Source organism: Muscardinus avellanarius, assembly GCF_963383645.1.
Source record: "Muscardinus avellanarius genome assembly, chromosome: 11".
NCBI lineage: Eukaryota > Metazoa > Chordata > Mammalia > Rodentia > Gliridae > Muscardinus > Muscardinus avellanarius.
This window is the reverse complement of record NC_137797.1, coordinates 11,163,491-11,183,777: the sequence shown is the minus strand read 5'-3', so window position 1 is coordinate 11,183,777 and position 20,287 is coordinate 11,163,491. Positions and strand designations below refer to the sequence as shown.

General features: G+C 55.3%; 1 protein-coding gene across 3 annotated transcripts; it reads left to right on the top strand.

The window, feature by feature from the left end:
• Window positions 1–5,589: 5,589 nt before the first annotated feature.
• NOL12 (nucleolar protein 12) lies at window positions 5,590–11,812 on the top strand (the record flags this gene model as incomplete). Of its 3 annotated transcripts, none has more annotated exons than XM_080705486.1 (6): window positions 5,590–5,675; window positions 8,065–8,170; window positions 8,406–8,445; window positions 8,890–9,032; window positions 11,278–11,375; window positions 11,647–11,812. In XM_080705486.1, 6 exons carry the CDS (start codon window positions 5,590–5,592, stop codon window positions 11,810–11,812), a joined length of 639 nt encoding a protein of 212 aa, XP_080561612.1. The 3 variants fall into 3 exon arrangements, with proteins under 3 accessions (XP_080561612.1, XP_080561611.1, XP_080561610.1); XM_080705485.1 differs by having other exon boundaries at window positions 8,397–8,445; XM_080705484.1 differs by having other exon boundaries at window positions 8,397–8,445; window positions 8,890–9,075; window positions 11,291–11,375.
• Between the last annotated feature and the right edge of the window lie 8,475 nt (window positions 11,813–20,287).

Below are 20,287 nucleotides of genomic sequence, written 5' to 3'. Positions count from 1 at the left end.
GCTCCCCCCCCCCTTTTTTTTTTTTTTGGTGGTTGGAACCCAGGGACATTCTACCTCAGAGCTACACTCTCAGCCCTATTTTTTAGTCTTTTTCTTTTTTGAAACAGGGTCTCACTGAGTTGCAAAGGGCCTGAGTTGCGAATCGCCATCCAACGGTCTCCGCCTCCTGAATGCTGGGTGCTGGGGTTACAAGCGTGCGCCACCACGCCCGGTTCCCCCATCTCTTAAGGGGGAAAAAAAGACTTGGAGTCAGATGAAGAGTGTGTGGCTTTGCCCGTGTTAACTGGCCTCAGCTTGTTATTTATGCAAAGGGGACAGCACACTCGGCCTGCCCTAGGGACATCCTGGAGATCAAGTGAGCTGTTTCCTGGAAGCCCCACGTGGCAGGCACCCAGCGGGCTGTGGTTGCCCGTGCCTTTTGCTCTGCCTTTTGACCTGTCAGGACTCCAGTCAGAAGGGGAGGACACGGGCCTGAGTGACCAGATGACCGCAGCAGAGCCTGGGCCTGGGTGCCCCATCCTCGCCCTGTAGCCCGGCCACGCAGCCCCTTTGCTGCAGTGAGTGCAGCCAGGGGCCCTGGGCAAGTCCCCACCGGGGCCCACTGCAGCCCCCTCCTGGCCGTTTCTGTGGTGGGAGGATCCGGGTGGGGGCCAGGTGAGCCCTGCAGAGACCCAAAGAGGCTGGCAGAGGTGGAGCAGAGGCCCGACCTCCAGGCTCCCGAGGCCGCCTGCTGCTCACAGCCTCTTCCTTGGGGGGGCAGAGCACAGGTCCCATGGGGCCCGAGATGGCTCCAGAGCCTGTCCTGTTGTGTCTTCCAAGCCAGCCTGTCACCTTGGAGGGCAATGCCTCCCCCGGCTTCTCAAACGCCCAGCACAGCGAGGCCCAGGGGTGGCCGCCCCGATGGACAGCGTCCCTGGGCCTTTCCCTTCCTGTGCACTGCAGGGTCAGTTTTCTAGGGTCTTTCCATCTCTCTGAGAAACAGCTGCAGGAACCGAGTCAAAGTTCTGCAAGGATCCAAATCAGAGCATCACTGGGCTCCCCTAAAGCCCCGGGCACAGTCCCCTCAGGCTGAGGCTAGGCAGGACTGGGCCGGGCGTGGTGGGCGCGCTTGTCATCCCAGCATTCAGGAGGCAGAGTCCGGAGGATCGCGGTTGGCAGACAGCCTCGGCTACTTAGTGAGGCCCTTTGTAAGTCAGTGAGACCCTGTTTCAAAATATAGGACTGGGGGTGTAGCTCAGAGGTAGAATGCCCCTGGGTTCCATCCCCAGTACAAACAAAAAAACAAACAAAAAAAACTCATTCTCTGGGACATCTAGCACCAGCTCTGTGTGTGTGTGCGCGTGCGTGTGTGTGTGTGTCTATTACTGGGGATTGAACCCTGGGGTATTCTATCTCAGAGCTACACCCCAGCCCTAGTTTATTTTTTATTTTGAAACAAGGTCTCACTAGATTGATGAGAGTCTCACTACTTGCTGAGGCTGTACTCGAACCTGCGATCCTTCTGTCTCTGCCTCCCAAGTACTGCGAGTACAGACAGTGACACCATGCCCAGCTCTGTGGGGCCTCTTAAAATCCCCAGCCTCAGTCTCCTCATCTGTAAAATGGGGTCATTTTTTGTGGCACTGGGGTTTGAACCCAGGGGTGTTCTACCTCCCAGCAACATCCCAAGCTCTTTTCATTTACCCGTGATCCTCCTGTTTCAGCCTCCCAAGTACTGGGATTACAGGCATGCACCACCACACCCGGCTAAAATGGGTGTCATTTTGGGTGGATGATCCCCATATCCGTAGTAAGGGCTGGGGCTGGGCCCCTGAGACCTGGGGGTGACCCACCCGTCTGAGAGGGCCGAAGAGAACGGGCTATCTTGAGCCACACCCAATCTCCAGTTCTTCCAGGGCTCCCAAGTGGCCACCAGGAGAAACAGCTTTGGGAGCACGGTTTGGAGGCGCCCTCTGCTGGACACCAGAGGAAGTGTCCCCTAGGCCGGAGGACTGTCTTCACAGTTCTCTCCAGCTGGTTCTCTTTGACACTAGCTAAGCCCATGCTAGTCACCAGGAATGGGACTACAACAGGAGAGGGCAGCCCTTGGGCACAGAAAGACAGAGGCCACTTGGCACAGTCAGACCCCAGCTGCGTTTAAGCCCCAGCTCCATCGCTGTATCTGGGGACTGTTTCCTCACCTATCAAGTTAACACCAGTATCCGCCCTATGAGGCTGCGAGGATTAGGTAAATTGATGTATAGAAATACAGCACGCCTGGAGCCCGGGAGGAGCTCAGTAAACATGAGTTTCTCAAGCCCGGCGTGGTGGCGCACGCTTGTAATCCTCGCGCTTGGGAGGCTGAGACAGGAGGATCGTGCAGGTTCGGAAGCCAGCCTCAGCTTTTATATTTTATTCGGAGACCCTGTTCCCAAATAAAATATGAAATAGGTCTGGGAGTGTAGCCCGGAGGTAGAAGGCACCTGGGTTCCATCCCCAGTACCACCAAAAAAAAAAACCCCATCACTTTCCCCAGTGGGCACACATGCTTGTAGTCCCAGTACTTGGGAGGCTGAGACAGGAGGATCGCAGGTTCAAGGACAGCTTCAGCAAGCAGTGAGACTCTCATCAACCTAGCAAGGCCCTGTTTTAAAATAAAAATAGGAACCGAGTGTCGTGGTGCACGCTTGTAATTTCAGCATTTGGGAGGCTGAGATAGCAGGATCCAGGTTCAAGGCCAGCCTCAGCTACTTAGTGAGGCCTTCCACAACTCAGACTCCATTTCAAAATAAAAGAATAAAAATTAGGACCAGGGGTATAGCTCAGAGGGAGAATGCCCCTGGGTTCCACCCCCAGTACCGCAAAATAAATAAATAAATAAATAAATAAATAAAAATAGGGATGGGGGTATAGCTCAGAGGTAGAACACCTCTGGGTGCCTTCCCCAGTACCACAAAAACAAAACAAAAAAACTAGTATTGACAGCACTAACCTCACAGGGTGGCTGTGAGGATTACCCACGGAAGGCTCTGGAAACATCCTGGGGCACGGAGTCCAAATGCATGAACTGTGAAGAGGGGAGGGGCCCAGGAAGGGGCAGGTGAGGGCAGCGGGGTTCTGGCTTACTGGGCCGGCCGGTGGCAGAGCCTCCTCTGATCTCAGACCACTCTGGGTGGGGGTGGGAGCCTGGTAAACAGCCATGCCGGGCACTCGGAAGAGGCGGCCCAGCTGCTGAAGGCGGCTCTCTGCAGCCAGGACGAGGCCTCTACCCGAGGGAAGCTGCCAAGGGAGGCAGGAGGGCATGGCTGCTAGGGCTTGGGCATCGTTAAGGCAGTTCTCACGGTGCACGGGCTGTGGAGGATAGAAAGCAGGACCCCCCACTTTGAGGGTAACTTCTGCTCAGAGCCTAACATGGAATCCCCATCCAGAGGCCCCCCAAGGGGTGAATTCAACATCCATGGGGTGGGGTGGGGAGTGTACCAGCCACGTGCCTGGGTCCTTCCAAGACTCAAGGTCACAGTCTGGGTCTTGGGGGCCAGTGGCCCGGGGAACTAGGCAGGGAAGCCAGCGATCCAGGTTCAAGTCCCTTCCTCACTCTGAAATAAGTTGGCCTTTCTGTGTACCTGGCATGCAGTGGGCACTCAATGTGTGTGCTACCCTGCTCGCTGGGCTTCAGTCTCTGCTGGTCAGAGGGGAGGGTTGTGTCCTAAGAATCAGTTATTCCTCTCATTGCCGCATTCCTTGGCCGGTTCTGGGGTCGCCTCCTTTGGGAAGCCTCCCCAGTCCTCCCCACTGGAGAAGTGGGCCCTGGGCTCCCCCTGCAGAGGCACCATCCCCGGGCTGTGACGACACTGACCCTCCAGCTACTCAGCCCTCAAAATCCAGGGCAGCAGCTGCACCCGCAGCACTCAGCACCGGACCAGGACAACTGCCTGCAGTCTGGGGGTCAGGCTGAAATCCCCTCCAGGTGGTTTTACCCAGCACCTCACATCCACACCCTGGAGAAACTGAGGCACAACAGTGAGCGTGGCACGGTGTTCATGACACACACCTCACATGACCAACTCTCTTCGCAGTTAGGGTTCCCAAAGCTTGGTCCACGGAGCAGAAGCAGCAGCCCTGAGGACTGACTAGGAATGGAACTCTGCGGCCCAGCCCAGGTCTGCTGGATCAAAACTGTGGGTGGAGCCGGGCATGGTGGCGCACACTTGTAATCCCAGCATTCGGAAGGTTGAGACAGGAGGATCGCGGTTCGCGGACAGCCTCAGCTACTTAGTGAGACCCAGTTTCAAAATAAAGAATAAAAAATAGGGCTGGGGGTGTAGCTGGGAGGTCGAATGTCCCTGGGTTCCATCCCCAGACCCGCAAAAACAACAACAAAAAAACTCTGGGTGGGAGCCCGGGAGCATGGTGCAGCCTGTGATCCCAAGCTACTCAGGAGGCTGAGGCAGGAGGATCGCAGGCTGGAAGCCAGCCTGGGCAAATTTAGCAAAGCCCTGTCCTTAGATAAAAAATAAGAAGCGATGGAGCCAGGGGTGGTGGCACATGCTTGTAATCAAGTACTTGGGAGGCTGAGACAGGAGGATCAAAGACAGCTTCAGCAATTTAGGGAGGCTCTCAGCAACCTAGCGAGAACCATTTCCAAGTAAGAAATAGAAAACGGTGGATTGGGGGTAGCTTGGAGTTAGAATACTCCTAGGTTAAGAGGCCCGATCCTGAGAGAAGAGGTGGGGGTGAGAGAGAGGGAGAGAGGGAGAGAGAGGGAGGGGGAGAGGAAGAGAGGGAGGGGAGAGAGGGAGGGGGAGAGAGGGTGGGGGAGGTAGGAGGGGAAGAGGGAGAAAGGGAGAGAGAGGGAGGGGAAAAGAGGGAGGGGGAGGGGAAGGGAGAAGAGGGAGAGGGAGGGAGGGGGAGAGAGGGAGAGGGAGGGGAGAGAGGGAGGGGAGGGGAGGGGAGGGAGAGGTAGGAGGGGAAGAGGGAGAGGGAGAGGGAGCGCTCAGTGGTAAAGCGCTCCTGGGTTCAAAAATAAAAGTGGGTGGGGCCCAGCGGTCTAGACTTTAGAAAGCCTTTCGGGAAACCTAGTGGCGCTGAAGCTCCAAACCCTCTGCCGTACAATAATCCTACAAAATCGCGACAGCTATCCCTACTTTACAAATAGGGTGAATGAACGAGTCACAGTGAAGGCAACTGGTTCAGGACAACAGAGCTGTAGGGGCCCCAGTATTCAAACTCAGGCGGGCCGGCTCCCTCTTGGAGATCACCAACGAACTGACATCAGCACCAAATTTGGACAGTAGTTTATGGCCATTGACGAATAGCTCCAAAGTGAGGACCTTCTCGGGTCAGGCAGGCTCTATCCTAAGCGATGGGGCCTGGGAGCCGTGTTCTCACTGAAGCTAGTCTGGGGTAGAGGCGGGGCTCGGAGTTGCCCTGAAGGCCGACACCAGAATTTTACCCACGGAGGGAGACGCAGGCTGGCGGCCCCTTTAAAAGGCGGCGCCTGCAGGCGGAACTGTCGAGCAACACTAGTAGGTGCACCCGGGGAGGCCGAGAGCGCTACACCCGGAAGTCTCCTCGGCGAGCGAAGCGTGCGCCGCCGGAAGCCTCGCCGCCATGGGTCGCAACAAGAAGAAAAAGCAGCGAGGTGGCGAGGACCGACGGCCCCGGCTCATTGTCAGCTTCGATGAAGAGAAGCGGCGGTAAGTGGCGCGGCCGGGCCTCGCTCTCTTCCGGCTGCCCGGCAAGGCCGGGGCCAGGTCCGGGCGCGCACGCTCACGCCGAGCCTTCCGGCCCGCCCCTGGGCGTGGCCAGACTCTGGGCCCACTGGCCACGCCCCTCGGAAGGGAGCCGCCTTCTCCAGCGGCGTCCTGCGCGGAAGCCGCCCGCTCATCCCGAGCAGTGGCTGGGGCCACCGTAGTCCAGTCCTGTCCGTCGGCCCTGCAGCTGTCGTTGCTGAATGATGAGCCGGTGAGAATGGCTCCGTCCATTCACTCTCCGGACGCCTGTTGGGCTCCAACAGTGTGCCAGGCTTTGGGCCGGGAACCGAACCCCAGAGCCGCAGCCCCCGCCAGACACGTGACGCCTGGCTGACCGCGGAAAGCCCAGTGATGGGCGCCGGAACAAAATGGAAACGGCAGCCTGTACTAGGGAGATGAAGCGACAGTGCTGGGTCTGTAACCCCAGTACTTCAGAGGCCGAGACCGAAGGATCGCAGGTGTGAGGCCAGCCTCAGTGACTTAGGGAGGCTCTCAGCAACGCAGGGAGACCATGTTTTTAAATAAAATATCAGCCGGGCGAGGTGGCGCACGCCTGTAATCCCATGGTTTGGGAGGCTGAGACAGGAGGATCGCGCAGGTTCGAAGCCAGCCTCAGCTACTTAGGCTCACAGCAACTCAGTGAGACCTTGTTTCGAAATAAAATATGAATAAGTCTGGGCGTATAGCCCAGAGGTAGAAAAGCACCCGGGTTCCATTGCTGGTACCAATAAATAAATAAATAATAAAGAATCAAATAGGGATGGGAGTGTAGCTTGGAGGTAGAATGCCCCTAGATTCAATCTCCAGTAACACACACACACACACACACACACACACACACACACACACACACACGGGGGGGGGGGGAAGAAAAGGGGCAGAGATCAGATAGGATGAGAGTGAACCGCCTAGGCATCAACAGACCCTACAGACGAGGGCCAGAGGTCCTTCTGGGGAAATGGGTGTGGGTCCAGTGGAGGACTTTTGAGGTCCGGATTAAAGTGGCGAGGTTTTCTGTTGTTTGTTTTTGCAGTATGGAGATTGAACCCAGGGCCTGATGCTTGCCAGGCAGGTGCTGTACCACCGAGCGACATCCCCTCCCTGGGTGAAGTTGCTTTCAGCACCTTTCAAGCCAGAGTGGCTTAACTCTCTACGTGGTGACGTTTGCCAGAAGGGCCCCAGCCTGTTCCCTGCGCCCACTCCCTGGCCTTGTCTGAATCTGTGAGCCCTGGAGAGTGTAGAGCGGGAAGAAGCAACGTCACCCTCATTTTGCTAAACACAACACATCAACTATTTCCTAAGACTGGTTTGGTCACGAGGGACCACGGGATGATGTGTGCAGTGTAGGCGTGTGGTAGGGTGTGCAGCGTAGGCGTGTGGTAGGATGTGCGGCGTAGGCGTGTGGAGGTGCACGCACGATGCTCCAGCAGCGACAAGGTCACTGACAGCTCACTCCTTAGGATGCGTCTTGGCACTAAACAAAGTATGACTGTGCTCTGTGAGCTCGGGGAAATAGCTGTCACTCTGCCTCGATGCCCGCTCTTACAATGGGGCTTGCTTCCTGCTGCCAGGGTTGTTGAGGGTGGAAAGTGCCTGGCACTGGATGTGAGTGCGGCATGGGCTCCTTTGCTTCTACTCCTGTGAGCCCTGCTTCCCCTCTGCTCCCTGATCCCCCATTCCCTGACCCTCTGCCCCCTGATCCCCCATCCCCTGACCCTCCGCCCCCTGATCCCCCATCCCCTGACCCTCCACCCCCTGACCCTCTGCCCCCTGATCCCCCATTCCCTGACCCTTTGCCCCCTGATCCCCCATCCCCTGATCCTCTGCCCCCTGACCCTCCGCCCCCTGATCCTCCGCCCCCTGACCCTCCGCCCCCTGACCCTCTGCCCCCTGATCCCCCGTCCCCTGACCCTCCACCCCCTGATCCCCCATCCCCTGACCCTCCACCCCCTGACCCTCTGCCCCCTGATCCCCCATCCCCTGACCCTCCACCCCCTGATCCCCCATCCCCTGACCCTCCGCCCCCTGACCCTCTGCCCCCTGATCCCCCATCCCCTGACCCTCCGCCCCCTGATCCCCCATCCCCTGATCCCCCATCCCCTGACCCTCCGCCCCCTGACCTTCCGCCCCCTGACCCTCTGCCCCCTGATCCTCCACCCCCTGACCCCCTATCCCCTGATCCTCCGCCTGCTGACCCCCCATCCCCTGATCCTCCACCCCCTGACCCCCCCATCCCCTGATCCTCTGCCTCATGACCCCCCATCCCTTGATCCTCCACCTCCCCATCCTCCGCCTCCTGACCCCCCACCTCTTGCTTGCCTCCTTCCTGCAGGGAGTTCCTAACTGGCTTCCACAAGAGAAAGGTAGAGCGAAAGAAGGCTGCCATCCAGGAGATTAAGCAGCGGCTGAAGGAGGAACAGAAGAAGCTCCGGGAGGAGGTGCTGGGAGGGGAGAGGGCGGCCCAAGGCTCGGGACTACAGCCTCGAGGGGTCCCCGCGTGGTTGCAGGGGTGCGGGGGGGGGGAGCAGTTTCTACAGGTCTGGGGAGGGTGGAGAGCACGCGCCTGCGCCTGGCCTTGCGCGCTGAGCCTTGGCGGTGGGCAGTGCCTCTGCTCCAGACTGGGCAGAGGCCGCGCTCACTGCGTTCCCTTCCGTCTGGCTTCAGCGCCACCAGGAATACTTGAAGTTGCTGGCAGAGAGAGAGGAGGCGCTGGGTAAGTCCCGCCTTGGCTCGCCCTGGATCCAGTGAGCCTGAGCTCTGCGTCCTTCGGGGTGGGGGGGAGGGGTGCAAGCTGCCCAGGTGACCTCTGTAGCTCCAGGGGTCTTGGTGAGGAGCTGGGGCCAGGGTGGTCCTCAGATATCTCTGAAGTACAGTGGATGAGAGACCAGGAGGAGACCCCCAAGCTCATGGTAAACTGAGCTTGAGCAGAGAGCCCGGTTTCGGAAGATGGAGGGGCTGGGGTTGGAAGGGCAGCACCCACTCCACCGTCACGTGGTCTGTTCTGAGGGGGGGGACTAGCCTGGCTGTGAAGGGTGGGGCATGGACTACTAGTTACTGCAGGCCCGCCTCTGGGCCGTCACACTCCAGGCTGGGAGGGGGGGGTTGGCACTTGGCCGCTGGCTCTGGGGCTGAGGCCTGGTCTGTGCCTACCCTGCAGAGGAAGCAGATGAGCTGGACCGGCTGGTGACGGCAAAGACAGAGTCGGTGCAGTATGACCACCCCAACCACACGGTCACTGTGACTACCATCAGCGCCCTGGACCTCTCTGGGGCCCGGCTGCTTGGACTACCCGTGCCTGAGGTGGGTCCCAGCCTGGGGAAGAAGGCACAGGGCGGATGGGATTGTCATGGGTTGGCTCCGTGCTGGCCCATGTCACGGGTATCCAGCGTAACGGGCTCCTTCCCATCTCGACCGGCAAAGGCTGCCTGCCCACTGAGCGGCTGAAGGAGCAGGTTTCTTTTTGTGCCAGCCTCTCCGTCTTCATCAGTCAGGTGGGAGCTGATGGCGATGGCCGTGAGAATGAAAGTGGTGAATCCATGTGGACCACGTGTCACTGTGCCCAGCCCCTCATACATGCTCAGCAGAAGGTCATTTTGATCATTCCCTTCACGGTAAACAGCAATCTGTGTACATCTGGCACATCTGTGTGCACTGGCAGCGAGCTTTCAACATGTCGGTTGTGACTCATCATTTGCAGTCAACCTTAAAAAGAAAAGAGCGAGGTGTGGTGGCTGACTCTTACAGATACACACCTTGATTAGAGATTATGCACCAGTAATCCCAGTACTTGGGAGGCTAAGACAGGAGATTTGCAGATTTGAGGTCAGACTCAGCAACTTAGCAAGACTCTCAACATCTTAGTGAGGCTGTATCAAAGTAGAAGCCAGGTGTGGTGGCGCACACCTGTAATCCCAGTACTGGGGAGGTTGAAACAGGAGAATCACAGGTTTGAGGCCAGGCCCAGCGACCTAGCGAGAGTCTGCTTCAAAATAAAATTAAAAAGGTTATGGGAATAGCTCAGAGGTAGAATGCTCCTGAGTTCAATCACTAATACTAAAATAAATAAATAAATAAATAAAATGAAATAGGACTGGAGGTCTAGCTCAGAGGTAGAATGCCCCTGGGTTCAATCTCCAATAGACAGAGGGAGGGCTGGGACTTTATAATGCATGCCCCAGATTCAATCACCGCTACTGCAGAAATAATAAAAGAGCCGGGCGTGGTGGCGCACGCTTGTGATCCCAGCATTTGGGAGGCTGAGCCAGGAGGATCGCGGTTCACAGACAGCTTCAGCTACTTAGTGAAGCCCTCTGCAACTCAATAAGACCCTATTTCAAAATAAAGAATAAAAGCTAGCCAGGCGTGGTGGTGCACGCTTGTAATCCCAGAAATTGGGAGGCAGAGATGGGAGGATCCGGGTTCTCAGCCAGCCTCAGCTACTTAGAGGCCCTTGCAATTCAGTGAGACCCTGTTTCAAAATAAGGAATAAATACCGGGTGTGGTGGCGCACGCTTGTAATCCCCGCGCTTGGGAGGCAGAGACAGGAGGATCGCGCAGGTTCGAAGCCAGCCCCGCGTGCTGGCTTAGGAGACCCTGTTTCCAAATAAAAATGTAAAAATAGGTCTGGGAGTGTAGCCCGGAGGTAGAAGGGCTTCCAGGAACCCCAGTACCACCAAAAAAAAAAAAAAAGGAATAAAACATGGGGCTGGGGGTGTAGCTCAGAGGTAGTATGCCCCTGAGTTCAATCCCCAGTACCATAAAAATAAATAAATAAAAAATAGGGCTGGAGTGTATCTCAGAGGTACAATGCCCTGGGTTCAATCCCCAGTACCACAAATAAATAAATAAATAATATAATTGAAATACCATAAGGCAGCACAGTAAGTACATGTTACCTTGTTTCATGAAATGTCTCTAAATGTCTCTTGCAGTTAAAGCTGTGTTTCTCTAATTTAAGTAAAAATAGGTTTACATGTCCAGTCCATCCCTTGGCGTCTGGGGAGGATGGTTCCAGGGCGCCATCGGATGTCAAAATCTGAAGATGCTCTGTGTCCCTTAGTCAAGACCGTGTTTGCGGTCTTAACTTTGACATCCTCCTGTGTGCTTTCAGTGGTCTCTAGGCTATTTATAACATCTAAGGCGCTGTCAGTGCCGTGTAAGTAGTTCCTACCTTGTATTGTTCAGGGAATAATAACATGGAAAAACTGCTGGTGTTCAGCACCGAAGCAGCGTTTCCCAGATACCTCCCCCGGGGGCGGGGGGCCGGGGCGCAGCTCGCAGAGTCTCAGCCCAGACCACGTCCCACACCACTCAGCCTCCGTCCCCCACCACTGGCTCGCCGCCTTTGTGGCCTGGCGCCCATCGGCCGCTGTGTTTGCTCTTCCTCAGGGCCTGATTCACACGGTCCTGTTGCCGTGAGCCTCGCGTTTTCACCCGTGAGTGTTCAGGTGTGTGCTGTAAGCTGCCGGCCACGCCCAGGCCACGCCCACTTGGACAGCCGCCTCTCCCAGCCGCTCTCTGACAGTCCTTGTCCTGCGCTTTCCAGGCGGCGGCCGGAGCCGAGTCCAAGGAGGAGGCGACATCCGCAGAGAAGCCCACAAGAGCCTTACCCAGGAAGTCCAAAGACCCGCTGCTGTCTCAGCGGTGAGCCTGGCCTCTGTCTCCTGGTCCCCTGCTCACAGCCGCCATTAGCGACCCTGCCTGTGGACCCCTCCCACTGACCCATGGGTTGGGGTGGGGCAGGCCCTCTGGAGTCAGGCCAGGCCGTCTGCGGGATGGATTTGGCATTTTGGGCTTATCCCGACTTTCTCTCCATGAGCTGGATGGTCGCCCACCCCCAACCCAGCTCTGCCCAGCACCCTGTTCCCCAGGGTAAACTGAGGCCTGGGTCTCTCTGGCCTTCCTTTTGCCACAGGATCTCCTCCCTCACGGCATCACTGCATGCACACAGCCGTAAAAAGGTCAGGAGGAAACGTCCCCAGCGGGCACAGGACTCTGCCAAGAAGCCCCCAAGTGCCACTCGGACCAGCAAGACCCAGCGCCGACGGATGACCGGCAAAGCCCGGCACAGTGGGGAGTGACCGAGAGCCCGGCGCAACCCGGGGAGGCCACAGGGCACTTCCTGCCGCAGCCTGGTCCCCCTGCCACCCAGCTGCACTGAGATGGCGTTCCACAGCACCTCTGGGCTGGGGCTCTGCTCGCCCGAGGACCACTCTGGGCTCGAGCCCCAGAGGAGCAGGCAGCTGACAGCTGGCCAGGACGGGCCTTCAGAGCCAGGGTTGGGTATCTTCCCAAACGTGCGGCTGCCCAAAATCCATCCGATCTGTGGAACTCGCCAGACGTGTGCGTTTGTGGTCTGTCCGTGTTGCACCAAGGCTGGGTCTCTGGGGAGGTGGAATGGTCAGGGCAGTTAGGGCAGGGTGGGTGACAGTGCCAGGCCTGCCCTCCGCCGGCTGAGGTCCTGGGCCCACCCCTCACACCTGACCTCATCAGGCTCCTCCGCAGGAAGTGAAGAGGTAGGAGCCGGCCAGACCTGGAGCAGCTTCCGGGCTCTCGAGAGCGCCGCAAGGGTTGGTTAGGCCTTACTGGTTCCCACTGTGTTGGGATGGAGCCCAGGGCCTCACACTTGCTAGGCAGGTACTCTGCCGCGGAACCCACCCCCAGCAGTTTAATCCTTTTTTTTTCTTTTTTTGAGGTACTGGGGATGGAACCCAGAAGCATTCTACCTCCGAGCTACACCCCCAGCCCTATTTTTTTATTCCTTATTTTGAAACAGAATCTCACTGAGTTGCAAAGGGCCTCACTAAGTGGTAGCTGAGGCTGTCTGCGAACCCAGATCTCAGCCTCCTAAATGCTGGGATTACAAGCGCGTGCCACCATGCCCAGCTCTTTTTTTTTTTTCCCTCCTGAACCAGAGATTGAACCCAGAGGCATTGTACCTATGGGCTATACTCCCAGCCCATACTGTTGTGAAACAGGATGTCTCTAAGGTGCCGAGGGTCTCACTGAATTGCTGAGACTGGCCTTGAGCCTTTGATTCTCCTGTCTCAGCCTCCCCAGTACTGGGATTACAAGCCTACTCCACCACACCCCACCCAATCCTCATGTTGTGTGTGTGTGTGTGTGTGTGTGTGTGTGTGTGTGTGTGTGTGGTGCTGGGAATAGAATTCTGAGGCATTTACCTCTGAGCTACACTCCCTGTCCAATTTATTCTTTAATTTATTATTATTTTTGTGTGTATGATACTGGGGATGGAACAGAGGGCCCTTCTACATCCAAGCTGCACCTCAGACCTATTTTATTCTTTTATTTTGAAACGAGGTCTCACTAAGTAGCTGAGGCTGGCCATGAACCCGTGATCCTCCTGTCTCAGCCTCCCAAGTACTGGGATTAGAAGCCTGCGCCACCACCTCGCTCAGTCCTCACTTGGTTTTTCTTCTTTTTTTTTTTTTTTTGGACTGGGGGTGGAACCCAGGGGCCTTCTACCTCCGGGCTATACTCCCAGACCTATTTTATACTTTATTTGGAAACAGGGTCTCACTAAGTTGCTGAGAGCCTCACTAAGTAGCTGAGGCTGGCTTCGAACCCGTGTGATCCTTCTGAGGCTGGCTTCGAACCCGTACAATCCTCCTGTCTCAGCCTCCCAAGCGTTGGGATTATAAATGTGCGCCACTCAGCTGGGCATGACTAGCCATTTCTCTCCCCGGCCCCCAATACTCTGTTTCCTTCCTTGGGAGACCACACATGTTCTAGCCTGCTAGGTCTGTCCCTCCAGCTGTGCTGTGAGCTTTCTGAGGGACAAGTTGTTTCTTAGTCATTTCTGTGTTTCTGCTTCTGGCACAGGCCTGTGTCACTGTAGGTTCTCAGCCACCTGCGTGGGGCCCGTCCTCCGTTAGGGCCTCCACAACAATCCTCAAATTAGAATTGTTTTTTCCCCTGCAGTACTGGGGTTGGAACCCAGGGGCATTCTACCTCCAAGCTACACTCCCAGCCTTATTTTTTATTCTTTATTTATTTTTGTGGGTCTGGGAATGAAACCCAGGGGCATTTGATCTCCCAGCTACACCCTCTGCCTTATTTTTTATTCTTTACTTTGAAACGGTCTCACTGATTTGCAGAAGGCCTCACTGAGTAGCTGAGGCTGTCCGCGAACCACGATCCTCCAGTCTCAGCCTCCCAAATGCTGGGATTACAAGCGTGCGCCACCACACCTGGCTTTATTTTGAAACAGGGTCTCACTGAGTTGCAAAGGGCCTCACTAAGTAGCTGAGGCTGTCCGAGAACTGTGATCCTCCTGTCTCAGCCTCCCAAATGCTGCGATTACAAGCGTGCGCCACCACACCTGGCTGGCCACTGCCTTTTACAGGTGGCTCTAACTGCCTGGTTTTCAGCCAAATGTCATGAGCCAGGTGCCCCAGACAGGCAGACTTTCTTGTAGGCTTCAGACACACAACCTTGGGGACAGCAGGTACTGCTTTCTGCTTTCTCTTGTCATGGGGAGGTGGAGCCCATCACATGTCTAGAGGCGTCAGGGCAGCAGTCTGGCCTTGCTTGGTCTTGTGGGACAGCGTACCTCTCATGGTCTGCCAGAAGATGCGGCTGGGGGCTCAGAAGTGGTAGGCCCCCATGATGGGTTGGTGTTTTTCTGCTGGTTGTTTCTGTAGAAATTGCCAAAAATGTGGATACCCTCACAGTGGACCACCACCAGCCTCCAGCCCGGTAGGACCTGCTTGGGCCATAGTGGTTGCCAGGCAGCCCAGGAGATGGCCTCGGCCACGCAGAACCAGGACCTGCCCCCGCCATCTTCATCAGCTGCCTGGGAAAGCCCAGTGGCTTTTATCAGTAACTTCAGTCATGCCAGATAACCACAGTTTTAGCTTAGACCACTGTAAGGCAGGTGCGAGCTACACTTGAGTCTTAGAAGGATAAAGGGGCAGAAGTCACCCAATTTTCATAAGGTTCATAAGACAGGCCCTTCACATCTCAGAGGAGACAGACAGTGATGTCTCCCTGGGGGTATCTCCCTGCATCTCTACAGCCCCGGGGTGCCCAGAGACAGGGGCAAGGGCATTCAAGAAGGCTGTGGAGAGAAGGCCACCCTTGGTGCAAGTCTTTTATTTTTTGTGGTACTAGGGATTGAACCCAGAGGCATTCTACCTCCAAGCTATACCTTCAGCCCTATTTGATTTATTTGAAAACAGGATCTCACTAGGTTACTGAGAGCCTCACTAAGTTGCCGAAGCTGGCTTTGAACCTGCACCCTCCTGTCTCAGCCTCCCAAGTGCTGGGATTACAAGTGTGCGCCTCCACGCCTGGCTTGGTGTTGAGTCTTGAAAGATGCTGAGCCTGACGGGACCTGGGGCAGAGGGTGGTGTGCAGACAGGCGCTGGTGAGCAAGGGGAGGCAGGGTCAGAGGTTACTCAGCAATCTGAGCTGAGGGTGGGCCTTGTCCTGGGGACAGTGTGTGTATGGGGGGGGGTGTTGACCAGGAGGGAGGGTCAGCAATTTATTTTAGACCTCCGAGTGGCAGTGTGGAGGGTACAGTGAACAGACTGGAGGCTCCAAACCCCATCTGCAGTTATTCAGGGGAGAGGCAAGGAGACCCTCCTCACGCAGGTACATTCACTCTCCACTGTTAACCGAGCACCTACTCTTGTCCCCTGGGCCTCTCCACTCCTACTCCCTGGGGGAAAGCCAGCTTGGTGAGCTTAAAGCTTGGAATCTGTTACTGTTACCACCTCTCCTTGGTGTCCCAATGAGTCTGCACAGCTGTACTGATGGAATATAAGTGGCTGGAGTGCAGGGACCACTCCATCTTACTCACCAATGTATCCACAGTGCCTGGGACTTAGTAGGTGCAGGGGCGCGCGTCTGTCCTCAGAGGCAGAGGCCTTGGCTTCAGGTGCGGCCCTTCCAACGACAGGCTCCAACGCAGTGCGTCCGTCGGGGCGCAGTGGCAACCCCTTGCCTCGCTCACGGCTCCCTGGCCTGGGGCTCCTCTTCACACAGGGCTCTTCTGTGCAGTCACGGCCACTTTGTCTTTTGACTGGTTAGCAGGTTGTGTGTCGCTTTCTTCCAGTTGGTCCCTTAACCTTACTTGTTTACAAAATCCTCTAATATTCCATCCCATAATATTTACAACTGTGCTATAACATTCCACAGCACGCTGCCCATCAAGCTGCGTCTCAGCCAGGCGTGGTGGCACACCCTTGTAATCTCAGTGCTCAAGGCTCCTTGGCCTCTCTCCTCCCTGGGAGGAGGATCACAGGTTCGCAGCCAGCCTCCGCTGCTTAGTGAGACCCTCGGCAACCTAGTGAGACCGTTTCAAAATAAAGAATAAAAATAGGACTGGGAATGTAGCTCAGAGGTAGAACGCCCCTGAATTCAATCCCAGTTGCTAAAAAAACAAAAACAAAAAACACTTTTTCACTGTCAATCAAACTGTCACTCAGAGCTCATGAGAGATGGCTGTTCCTCCCGCCAGGTGAGGAAACAGGTTCAGAGGGATGGAGTGGGATCAGGACCGTGGGTAATCACGCTCCTTTCCCAGAGCTCTGAAACGGGGTGTGGGGGTTCCCAGCCAAGACAAAGGTGTGGGGACAGACTGCAGGGGCAGAAGGGAACGGTGAGGTCGTAACTAAAGGGGAAGCAGTGCTGTGCTCAGCCCTGAGCCCTCTCGCCGTTCCACGAAACTCGAGGGGCTTTTGCTTGTTTGTAGTATCGGGATTGAACTCAGGGGTGCTCCACCACTAAGCTGAGTCTATAGTGCTGTCTACTTTTTAAATTTTATTTATTTTTTGCAGGTCTGGGGGTGGAACCCAGGGGCATTTGACCTCCAAGCTACACCCCCTGCCCTATTTTTTATTCTTTATTTTGAAACCGGGTCTCATTGAGTTGCGGAGGGCCTCACTAAGAAGCTGAGGCTGTCCGCGAACCGTGATCCTCCGGTCTCAGCCTCCCGAATGCTGGGATTACAAGCGTGCCCACCACGCCCGGCTCTACTTTTTAAAAAAATTTTTTTAAAGAAGTTTATTAAAACGATAGAAATACAGAAAATAGAAATACAGCCCCATGCCAGAGTGGCATGGAGGGGAGACTCGAATGAATACACCTACTTTTTATTTCTTAAGACAGGGTCTTGCTAAGTTGCCCAGGCTGGCCTCAAACTTGTGATCCCCCGGCCTCGCCTCCCGAGTCGCTGGGGTCACAGAAATGCCCCAGCTTTCCTGGCTCGGAGCACGGTTTTCATAGCAGGCGCTGTCATCCAGCAACTGAGGGGCTTTGGGTGACTCACCCTGACCTGAGTTTTCCTCTGATACAGTGGAGATAAGGCTGCTTTCCTGTCCCCAGACGGCACAGGCATAAACGTGCCCGGGGCAGGCAGGTGAGAGTGGCTTTGCATCCTGGGCAAAAGAGGGGCTGCTGTCACCTGGGTTACTAGGAGCCCTCTACCACGGCGCAGGGCACCGGGGCCTTCGTCCACTGAGATAGCCTCAGCACAAACAACGAAGAAGAGACTCCTCGGATACTTAATGAACTCTCAGATGTGCCACCCTCGCTGGGCATGGCGACGCACCAGTCATCCCAGTACTTGGGAGGTCGAGACAGGAGGATAGCAGGTTTGTGGCCAGACTCAGCTACTTAGCAAGACAAAAAAAAAAAAAAAAAAAGATGGGGGTGTACCTTGGAGTTAGAACGCCAACTGGGCTCAATTTCCAGTACTAAATAAGTAAGCTCAAGACTCCAAAGCTGGTCTTCAATCTCGTTCTGCCTCTGTCTCTGTCTCACGCACATGCCCATATTTTCCCCTGAATGTGTTTTCCTTGATTTCCAAAATAAATCTCTGCCCTCAGTATCTGACATGTGCTTAGATTCCTTTCCTGACTCGAGGTCTCTTTGAGACCTCCTCCATGGACACTAGGTCCTCCTGACTGTGAAAACTGGAATGGGAGCTGGCAGGTAGGTGGTGCAGTTAATATTAGCTTAGAAGTAGAAAGGACTAGCCCGATGTGATGGCGCACGCTTGTAATCCCAGCATTTGGGAGGCTGAGACAGGAGGACCACAGTTCCCAGCCAACCTCAGCGACTTAGGCCCTTTGCAACTCAGTGAGACCCTTTTTCAAAATAAAGAATATAAAATAGAGCTTGGCGTATACCTCGGAGGTAGAATGCTCCTGGGTTCCATCCCTAGTATCACAAAAAATTAATTAAAAAAATAAATAAAAACAGAGCTGGAGGTGTAGATCAGAGGTAGAATGTCCCTGGGTTTAATTCTCAGTACCGCAAAAATAAATAAATAAATAAAAAATAAGAGAATAAAATAAATTTTTAATAGGGCTGGGGGAGGGGTGTAATTTGGAGATAGAGTGCCCCTGGACTCAATTCCCAGTACCACAAAATAAATAAAATAAAATAGGGCTGGGGATTGCAGCTCAGAGATAGAATGCCCCTGGGTTCAATCTGCAATACTATAAGAAAGAAGAAAGAAAGAAAGAAAGAAAGGAAGGAAGGAAGAAAGAAAGAAAAAGAATGAAAGAGGGTGGATTGAGCTGGGTGTGGTGGTGGTAATCCCCGCACTTTGGAGGCGGAGATAGTAGGATCAGGCAGGTTCAAAGCCAGCCTTGCTGGCTTAAGAGACCCTGCTTCCAAATTAAAAAAAAATTAAAAATAGGTGTCTGGGAGTGTAGCCCGGAGGTAGAAGGTTTCCAGGAAACCCCAGTACCACCAAAAACAAACAAACAAACAAACAAACAAAAGAGGGATTGAGCTGCAAGGCCTCCTACATGGCAGGCAAGCACTCTAAGTCACCAGTTCCAGCCTTTAAATTTATTTTATTTATTGGTCCCGGGTACTGAACCTAGGGGCATTCTATCTCTCAGCCACACCCTTTTTATTTAAAAACAGTGTCTCGCTAGGTTGCCGAGATTCTTGTTAAACTGCTGAGACTGGCCTTGAACCTGCAATCCTCCTGTCTCAGTCTCCCAAGTACTAGGCTTGCAAAGTGTGCATTTGGTGAGTGGAAGCGGGGTCGTCGCCCCTGTAAGGGGTGTTTAGTTGTCCACGAGGCCTTGACTGCAATCCTAATCATAGTGCTTTGGTTTTAGTACTTGCCTCTATTTACTGGAACTCTTCTGATCCACTGTTTTTACTTCGAACTATTTATTTACATCCTTATAGGGTCCTATTATACATACTATACCAAAAACAGAGGGTAAGTCTCTAGCCCAGTGTTTGGGCTAAAACCAGCCCCGAGGACTGTGGTCTGACTGGACCAACGGGACCGAGGTGAGAAGAGGCCAGATCTTGCCCGCGCCCTCAGGTCCTCCGGAGCCCTAAGTGGCCAGGGATGGGGCCGCACCTGCTGACGTGCGGCGAGTCCCGCGCTCCCAGGCATCTGGGCACCGCCCGCCTGCGCCCCGCCCCGTATCCTTGGCTGGTCCAATCCCGCAGGCTCCATGTAAATGAAGCTCTTAGAGCGAGCCTATGCCGGAGCGGCGGGGGCGTGGTCTCCCACGGGGGGGTGGTGTCGTTTTGATTCATTGTTAAAATAAAGGCCGTGACCCTGGCACTCCCACCTCCGCTGCCCGGGCGTCTGGAAACCCGAGTGGAGGTGAGTACCCGGAGGCGGAAAAGGGCGGCTGGGGAGGGGGCGAAGAAGGGGGAGGAGTTGGGAGATGGGGAGGAACGGGCCGACTGGATGGGTGGTCCAGGGTCGTATCCGTTTAAGGGTTTTCCTGTATCCACATCTAAAGTGCAGTCTAGAGAAGGAATCTGCCAACTGATCGGGGGTGGGGGAGGAAACAGGAGCAGCGAGGGGCACGTGGAGTAGAGCCCCCGCCCGTGCCCAGGAAGTGCGCGGCATTCTCTGTCTCATCTGACAGAGAATGCCGCTCATCCAGCCATTATCCATCCACCACCCGCCACCACCGGAACGAGGAGGGGAGGTGGCCACCCAGGGACAATCGGAGACCCCGGAGCCACGAAGGGGCACTTGGTGCCTTAACCCGCCCCCCCACACACACTGCCCTGTCCCTCTGGTTTCCCCTCTTCTGTGGAGGAGATGGAGTCTTCCCCCTGGCCATCCCAGGGAAGGAGTGAAACCCCTCAGCTTTTTTAATTTTAATTTTTATGTTTTATTTGGAAACAGGGTCTCACTAGATTGCTGAGAGCCTCACTAAGTAGCTGAGGCTGGCTTTGAACCTTTGCAATCCTCGTGTCTCAGCCTCCTAAATGCTGGGATTACACCACTGCCAGGCTTTTATTCTTTCTTTTGAAACATGGTCTCACTGAGTTGCAAAGGGCCTCCCTAAGTGACAGTAGCTGAGGCTGTCCTGGAACTGTGATCCTCCTGTCTCAGCCTCCCAAATGCTGGGATCACAAGCTTGCTCCACCACACCCAGACTGAGCTCCTCCTCTGGGAACTTTGGGGAAATTTTACCGGGTAGGCTAGGTATGGACAGACCTGGGGCTTCGTAAGGTGCTTCTGTGTTTGGGGGGCGTCAGATGCCACCCCGCCACCACCACCACCTTCCATACTCTTTCGGGGCTCCCTATGG